We start from the raw sequence: 8971 nt of genomic DNA, 5'->3' as shown, positions 1-8971 counted from the left end.
ATCTCCCCACTTGATACTTATCTATGTAACATTACTCCGGTAAACTTTGTATTGACTGATTAGTTATAAGTATTGAGTTCCTTCATGAATTTGTCTTCCTACATTCTTTTCCATTGCTTTCCTAGCATAGCAACTTATTTTTTTTTAAATTATATCGTCATATACTGCATAATCATTTCACAGTATCATCCTGCATGTAACGTGCTGTGGTATGGGGTTCGTGTGACATCACTTTTGTTTTGTTTTCTGTAGGAATGCTCTCGACCTTTTTATTTGCTTTACACCCTCATACTAATCTACAGCATACGACTTATACTATTTTGTTGTGGTTGCCGCCAAAAAAGATTCAATCATATGTAACCAATGGTATGACCTTTACCATTGCAGTTTGGCTGCTTCAAAACTCTGTTATTGAGGAACATTTAATTGTAGTCCAATAAGTTCCATTTTTATGAAATTCATCTCCACCATAGAAGGTGGACGAAGGTTATGTTTCCACCTCCGTTTGTCTGTCTGTTTGTCTGTCTCTGAGCAGGATATCTCAAAACGCAATCGACGGATATTATATCAGTAAACTTTATGGTCGTACAATTAATAATTTCTTATTTGTTTGTTGATATAAACGAAATAGACATATTACTGGTTATTTCACAGTGCATGACTGTCACCTTTGCTCGTAGTTTATTGTAAAGTTACAGTCAATGCTTTGCACTGTATCTGAAACAGTTTGAACGTCTACATTTACTCAATACAGTTCATAAAGAGTATTGAACAACAGAATTAGCATTTCTAATTTCAGGCCTGGAAATGAATCATCGTCATCAGTTAGGCCTAAGGCAAAGTGAATGAAATGAAAAGATCAGGGACTTTTGCTGGGTTCTTATAAAAGTCATTTTCTCTGTAACACCGCAGACAATCCTGAACTCCATGCACCGCTACATTCCGCGCATCTACGTGGTTGCTGTCAGTGATGCTTGTCACCCAGCATCCGTTGCATCATACGTCTTTCCGGAAGCCACATTTATTGCTGTGACGGCCTACCAGAATGATCAGGTGATTATCTGGTTAAGCAGGAACAAATTAAATACTTAGAGCCTCCAATGCTGCAAGAAAGACTTTCTTAAAATATTACATATTTGGTATCTTTATCAGGAAGTAATTAAGGTATTCCTTAACCTTCTTACTCTCACATTTTTCCAATATTTATTCTTTTTTTTTTGAGTGTTTATGCCTAAATGTACTCCAGTATCTAATAATTCTGATTGTATGAAGGTAAAATCTCAATTTACATTCAGTTCAGTAATCTATACTAATAAATGTCAGTGTGTGTCAGTCCATATGTCTCCTTCATAACTCCAAAACCATGAAACCTCGTGGCCCCAAACTTTGCGTGGGAACTCCACGGTAGTGCATAAGTGAAAATTGGGTGTTTGGGTTAATTTATACACCTCTTTTGAAGATAATTAATGGCCTTGTTTAATTATCCTTTATCAAGGCTTATCCATGATCACCTCGCTATCACTCACTGCAGTCTTAATTCGCCATTTTTTTGGCCTGCTCAAAAATGCCTTGACTTGAAACAGGCGCAGCAATTTCTTAATGATAACCTTTTTTTCCCCCACTTTCCTCAACTTATATCGTAGAATGCCTGATCATCATACCTTTGAACCGCTGGATACATTACAATACTTATAAACGCCTGGCGATGCCAGCGTTCGTGGCTTTATTTTCATTTCCACACATGCCATAACCTTTCGAATCCCTTAATCTGAGCCAAATTACAAAGTTTTAACTTCTTAATTGACCTAAGCAGCAGTTCCGATGACTAAAAAAAAAAAAATGTTCATTTGTCCAATTTGGGCATTGCTTGACATTCCAAGCGTCTCCGAGTGTATGATGTTTATATGACCGATCAGCAATCGTTAATTGCTTGCCAAGCCAGCTCTTCCTTAGCAACCGTTTCGTTGGAGTGCTTGCTTGAGTGCTAAAGCCACTTAGTGAGTGCTATGCAAGCTGCTTGGTTGTTCATTTACAAGCCTGGCCCCACACGGCAAAAGTATTCACACTGTCACTGAATATATCGATCGACTTTAACAAAGTTCAGGCCATACTCGCCTGCGGTTGGCCCTGCGCTCTCGTGCACTCCCAGAGGTGGTGGCTTACTCACTGAAAATGTGCAATTTTATTTCAACATCACCCGTTTTGTAAGATCTTTTTACATTACACGACATGTCACTTTCTCAGAGATGGATCCATATAAATAAAAACAAATTTAACGTTTCGTTTTTAAAAATTTCTTCAAACGTTTCATTGGAGTGCTTGCTAAAAGTGCTCTTCAAGCTTCGATCTCGACAAACTTCTGCACGGAGACATCTCTAGAGTTCGGAAGGCAACATAAATTCGATGTTTACAATGAGTAAAAAATGTTTTCAGTTGTTATAAAGAAATGAATCTCCATATTATGGCAGAATAACTGAGATGTGCACACGCTCGCACTCAGCTGTTAAACTGGATGTCACATGTTTCCCTACCTCCCTCTCTCCCACCCCTCTCTCGCTCTCTTTCTCCCACCCCTCTCCCTCCCTCTCTCTCCCACCCCTCTCTCGCTCTCTTTCTCCCACCCCTCTCCCGCTCTCTCTGTCTCCAAGCCCTCTCCCGCTCTCTCTCTCTCTCTCTCTCTCTCTCTCTCTCTCTCTCTCTCTCGCTCTCTCTCGCTCTCTCTCTCTCTCTCTCTCGCTCTCTCTCTCGCTCTCTCTCTCGCTCTCTCTCTCTCTCTCTCTCTCTCTCTCTCTCTCTCTCTCTCTCTCTCTCTCTCTCTCTCTCTCTCTCTCTCTCTCTCTCTCTCTCTCTCTCTCTCTCTCTCTCTCTCTCTCTCTCTCTCTCTCTCTCTCTCTCTCTCTCTCTCTCTCTCTCTCTCTCTCTCTCTCTCTCTCTCTCTCTCTCTCTCTCTCTCTCTCTCTCTCTCTCTCTCTCTCTCTCTCTCTCTCTCTCTCTCTCTCTCTCTCTCTCTCTCTCTCTCTCTCTCTCTCTCTCTCTCTCTCTCTCTCTCTCTCTCTCTCTCTCTCTCTCTCTCTCTCTCTCTCTCTCTCTCTCTCTCTCTCTCTCTCTCTCTCTCTCTCTCTCTCTCTCTCTCTCTCTCTCTCTCTCTCTCTCTCTCTCTCTCTCTCTCTCTCTCTCTCTCTCTCTCTCTCTCTCTCTCTCTCTCTCTCTCTCTCTCTCTCTCTCTCTCTCTCTCTCTCTCTCTCTCTCTCTCTCTCTCTCTCTCTCTCTCTCTCTCTCTCTCTCTCTCTCTCTCTCTCTCTCTCTCTCTCTCTCTCTCTCTCTCTCTCTCTTTCTCTCTCTTTCTCTTTCTCTCTCACCCCTTTCTCTCTCACCCCTCACTCTCACCCCTCACTCTCACCCCTCACTCTCACCCCTCACTCTCACCCCTCACTCTCACCCCTCACTCTCACCCCTCACTCCTCTCTCTTCTCTCTCTCTCCCACCTCTCTCCCGCCCTCTCTCCCACTCCTCCCCCACTTTCTCTCCCACCCCACTCCCACTCTCTCTCCCACTCCTCCCCCACTTTCTCTCCCACCCCTCTCCCACTCCCTCTCTCACCCCTCTCCCACTCTCTCTCTCACCCCTCTCCCACTCTCTCTCCCACCCCTCTCCCACTCTCTCTCACCTCTCTCTCTCTCTCTCTCTCTCTCTCTCTCTCTCTCTCTCTCTCTCTCTCTCTCTCTCTCTCTCTCTCTCTCTCTCTCTCTCTCTCTCACCCCTTTCTCTCACACCCCTTTCTCTCTCACCCCTCACTCTCTCACCCCTCACTCTCTCACCCCCCTCCCGCTCTCTCTTGTCCCCTTCCCTCCTTACTTCACCACCCCTCCTCACTCCCCCAACCCTCCTCACTCCCCCTTCCTCCTTTCTCCCTCTCCTCCTACTCTCTCTCTCTCCCCCTCCCTTCCTTCCCTCCTCTTTTTCCCTTCCTCTATCTAGTTGGCTTGGTGTTGGCTTAGTGGTTAGGGTGGCGGCTTGGGATCCCAGGGTCCTGAGTTCGATTCCCGTTTTCCACTGAATTAACACCAGGGGGTTGACTCAGCCTGTCATCCTTCCGAGGTCGGTGAAATGAGTACCAGTGTACTGGTCCCGGTGTATGCACCGGTTAGAATAGGTGTACCATATCCCTGTGTGTCGTAAGAGGTGACCAGGGTTGGCGTCAGGAAGGGCATCCGGCCATAAAACATTGTCTCAAGAGAAAGCCAAACCCCTGCTAAGCAGGGAAAAATGACTGTAAAAACGGTCATTTTCTATACATTTTTTTTTTTTTTAAATATATCTGCATCAGTGAAGTGACAGGTTGTATTTGCTAGTTAGAAATAAATCCCTGACAAAACTTTTTCAAGATCTGATGAATTCTCATGGAATTTATTTTAGATGTCATAAGAAATCATACGAGATTTTTCAGAGATGAAAGAAAGAAATTGCTCATCGTATAAAACATCTCAGTTCCTCATTATTGGTATATTTTCTCCCTGTGATTGTTGCAGATAACACAACTTAAAATTGACCACAACCCATTTGCCAAAGGTTTTCGAGATACAGGAAATGGACGGAGGGAGAAAAGGTAAAACACCACACCATTTAATCCTCACTACATTTAACTTTTCAAACTTTAATACTACCTTCTATGTAACCCTTATTTTATGATTACTTCCATTCTTTAATCCATTAATGTTGTCTTTAATTCCTGCAACAGAAAACAACCGGCCGCAGAAACCACATCGGAGCCAGAAGAGGATAGCAAAAGTGATGGAGAAGAGGACACTCATGAAGCCGTTAAGAAGAATATGGATGAAAAAGATAAAACTGAAAAAAAGAGAAGAGAGAGTGTCCGGTGCTTACGGCACCTGAGTAGGACACCAAGCCCCAATTCTCCCGGTTGGTGTGGATAACAGAATGTCATCAAATATTCTAATCATTATTTTCAACTCTTGTAACCAACTCAATTACATCTGACCCTCCAGGTACAACACGAGGCACCTGGACCAAAAGTGAGAGACAAAGGATCAAAGAAAATGAAAAAGAAGCGAAACACAAGAAAGAAGAGAAAGAACAGACCACCAGTTGGACAGAGAGGGAAACAGATCGATCAAAACCACCGCTTTGGCCTCCAAGCTTTGCAGCTTTCTGTCCTCAGCCACCTTGCTTGCCTCCTAGCTTCACACACCCCTCTGCATTTTTTGTGCAGCCAGCACACTGGGCGAGCTGGTTACTCGGAGGGGGTGTCGGTGGACTGGGAGGGAGGGGTCTTGGATTTGGATTTGGAGCTGGAGTCCAACTCGCTCATCTTCCACAACAGGTGAGAAACAAAATAAAATTATATTACAATATTCCACACAAACACTCAATAGTTATTTATGATGATCATACTGTGTGTGTGTGTGTGTGGGTGTGTGTGTGTTGCATGACACGTGCAAGTGTGAAAGAGGGAGAGTATCACACTTAACCCTTTATATTCTCTTCTCTCTTACAGGTGTCTCCTTTGTCACCTCTCCCAAACTTCCTTCCTTTTGCCTGTGGTCTATTTTCCCCTCCTCGGCCACCTATCTTTAGTCCTAGGGGCAATGGAGGAATTAGGCCTGGCCCACTGAGGTGGTTCTCTTCCTCAGACCCTTAGACCACCTTTACAGACCTCTTTGAACACAGTATATCGATGAGGATGATGATGATGATGAATGTCTTCGGGAACTATTTCACCCTCTCCATTATTGTCTTGTGGCATAATCGTATCTACTTTGCTTGTCTTCAACACCCGTTGCCTTCATTTTCACTACCCCAGGCAAAAATAGCATTCCTTCCCTGTAGTAGGACCTATTACCAACTCGAGTATATGAGAGTACTACTCTTATATACTATAGTTATAACTGTAGCATTTTTGCCTGGACCCCAAAATCCCAAATGATTACCATATTTTCCTGTCTAAATAGAAATCTGTAATTTTTCAAAATGAATAAACTTCTCATTTTTTCTGTTCATATTGTTTGTACATGTTTTTGCGCTTGTTTTGAATGTCTGTATTTTCATATCAGCTGCTGGATTGTCACTTCAAGAATTGTGTCCATGCAGCAATAGTGCAGAGAATACAGACCTCGTATAATTTGTGGTCATAAAAATGCTTTGGAGTATATTTTTTGAGCGCTTTCAATGAAAGTTCATTTTGGGTCTCATGAATCTTGAGTATGACCTGACATGGTCCATCTTAGTGCAGAGCAGAATGGAAAGCTCATAAGCGATCCATATTAAATTCATGAAGTCATCCGAGAAATTTTCTGGTTGCATGATTCCATTCTTCCGTATTTGTCTCACTCCAAGCATCAAATGATGCATGCCATTTGGTACTCCGAACTACTGGTGATGACTAACAGGGTAATGAACTTCTAATTAACTAAGGGAAGAAACATACAGAAACAAAGACGAAATGTGATAGTGAGAGTGGGAGAAGTTGAAAAACCAGAGGGCAAAATGCCCAGAACAAGCATCAAGATAATACAATGGGGAAAGGATTATGAGGAAAGTGATGAAGATGAAGTGCCAGGAAGGCCTGGAGACATTGTGTATGGTGACCTCAGCTACATGACAATGGGAATCAATTTGGCCAGGTATCTGCCTTTGAGACATGCAAAGTTGAGGTACGTCGCCAACAGGTACAGGGTCAAAGGCAGGGCAGCAGAGATGTCAATGTCCTTAATGGCAAGGATGATGGACAGTACAAGAAAGATGTCCATGTCCTTGAAATACAAAGTGCACATTTTGGAATAATATCCATTCCTTAGAGTATTTTGCTAATTTTAGATGAGAAACTCGATTTAGCACGCTTCCAACCCATACCGACAAACTCAAGCTTTGGGGGAAAAGCACTATTCAGCAAATCAAACTGTTTATTACTGTTTTTCCACACAACCCCCATCGTTAAATATGCCCTGAAAGCCTTGAAGCACCTCCTTTTCCTGACAGCACTCAAAAAGCAGCGTCCTAAAGCACCCAAAGGCAACACGCTCAGCAAGAATCCTGCAGACGTCAGTAGATTTCACCCCTTCAGTCTGCTGTGCACCCAAATGTGATGCTTCGTGTGACGATGACGTGATTACTGTGTCGTGTTGTTCTGCGATATGTTTGAAAACCAATGAAAGCATATTGTGGCAGCACATAAGCATCCATTTGCAATCGTTTTCAGCAAGATGAAGCCAGGTATATCACAAGCAAGGGCCTGTCAAGGCAGTTAGGCTGCCAATTTCACAGGAACAGAGCATTTGGCTGTTCAATCCAGTGACACCATCATGACCTCACCTCTCTTTACTACCCCACCCGATGATGGATAGATGAAAAAAGGTAATTGTCACCAATTCGATATGAACATATTGACAATGTCCTCAATGATTTATATAATTTTGTCTTTCCGAATGAGACTAATAATCAGATTACTGCTTGACAAATAGTATTGTACGACGCAGCACAATGGCAAATAAAGTAATAGTCAACACTGCGCAATCCATTCACTTGGCCTCGGTTCTGAGCCTATGAATGGCCTGGGGGTTAAACAGGTGGAAAAGAAAGGAGGGGGCGCAGAGATAGGATGGAGTCGAGCTGGAGGGAGTAGACTGGAAGCAGTGTGAGGGAGGCAACTGCCAGAGAAGGGGGTGAGGGAAGCACTAAATAATCTCGTCACACCCGGCAAGGGGAAGCCAAAAACCACTTGAGTCAGGAGATTGGCTTTAAGAAAAAAAAACAAAAAAAAAACAAGAAAAACCCAGTGCCTCAGGTGTAACGCTTTCATTTGCTACCTCACCTGTCACGCTCTCACCTGCCACCCTCCCATTACCCTTTTCACTCTGTATTACAATTCACAGACTCCACAATATGATCCAATGAGGTCCTTGTACATAACACCACGGGCAGCACTTTGCCTGCCAAGTCGAGTTTGGTTGAGGGTATAATAATATGGATTCCACGCAAAAAATCTGGAGTTTGAGTGTAATTTGATTTCAACTTGCAACTTCGATTTCTGCATTCCAGTTTAAACAAATTTGAAAATATCGATTTCATTCGCTGTTTGTACACTTCTTAAAACCTGCAGAATCGAATTCAATTTCCAACACAATCCCTTTCACCTCTTCTTGAATAAAACACTAAAACTGAATGTAATTGACTTCAAGTAATGTTCGGTCGAGATACCTGGATTGGCGCAACAGTTGCAGCCATAAGTATCAATTTTGAAAAGTCAGGAAAACTTTCCTTGAAGTTTTAAGCAAACCACATTTTCAAGTTTCATGTCATGTGAGAATGAAACCTAATAGGTATACTGCTTAACATGAACATACCTGCATTTTAATTTATGCACTCTGGATAAGTACTTGCAGGATAGCTCAGAGCTAGCACATTTACTTTAGAATTGTCAAATCTGATTTGATCTTTGACGAAAAAGGATCGCCTTCACTATGTCTTAGTGCTTCTGAGAGAGCAGACGTATTGTCCATCTGCTAACAGCTCCTTGTGGATATTTGACGCCTTGTGAAACGAGTGAGACATTGTGGCTGTCGCACTGGCCAAACTCTAAAATTACTACCCGAGTTGAGGGATGTGTCTGCAACACCTTGTAGCTGGAGTAGCATCCTTGTCTTTACAAAAAAATCTTCCATGCTTTGTCATAATATGTGATGTTTTTTTAAAAAATGTGATGAGAATTTGATCACATTTCATGACTAATTTTTTTCTAATGCGACTCGGGGATGAGATTTTCACACGATCAAACGATATTGACTTGCATGGACACCAAGATTCCATAAAGCTGGATATAAAACTGATCCTGCTACTCATGAAGGATTTTTAGTGTGATATCAAGTCTCATTTCTGGTGATTATCATCGGTTAAATCAAATGGTAAGATCAAGCAGTACACCAACATCTCATGTCACTCTCAATCCCGACCTGTG

General features: G+C 42.7%; 1 protein-coding gene across 1 annotated transcript in view; it reads left to right on the top strand.

Moving 5' to 3' along the window:
• Positions 1 to 6015, top strand: part of LOC147019264 (uncharacterized) — a 7530-nt gene extending 1515 nt beyond the window's left edge. Inside the window, exons 3-7 of the mRNA XM_085899601.1 lie at positions 913 to 1053; positions 4530 to 4606; positions 4739 to 4920; positions 5007 to 5341; positions 5516 to 6015. Coding sequence (XP_085755727.1) covers positions 913 to 1053; positions 4530 to 4606; positions 4739 to 4920; positions 5007 to 5341; positions 5516 to 5659 — 879 coding nt within the window. The 3' untranslated portion in view covers positions 5660 to 6015. The remainder of the gene's footprint in view (positions 1 to 912; positions 1054 to 4529; positions 4607 to 4738; positions 4921 to 5006; positions 5342 to 5515) is intronic.
• The last annotated feature ends 2956 nt before the right edge of the window (positions 6016 to 8971 follow it).

This window comes from Eptatretus burgeri, chromosome 10 (genome assembly GCF_056783735.1).
Source record: "Eptatretus burgeri isolate ZD-2024b chromosome 10, Ebu_testis_v1, whole genome shotgun sequence".
NCBI classification, from domain to species: domain Eukaryota; kingdom Metazoa; phylum Chordata; class Myxini; order Myxiniformes; family Myxinidae; genus Eptatretus; species Eptatretus burgeri.
The sequence above is the reverse complement of the archived record's forward strand: the minus strand, read 5'-3'. Positions and strand labels throughout refer to the sequence as shown.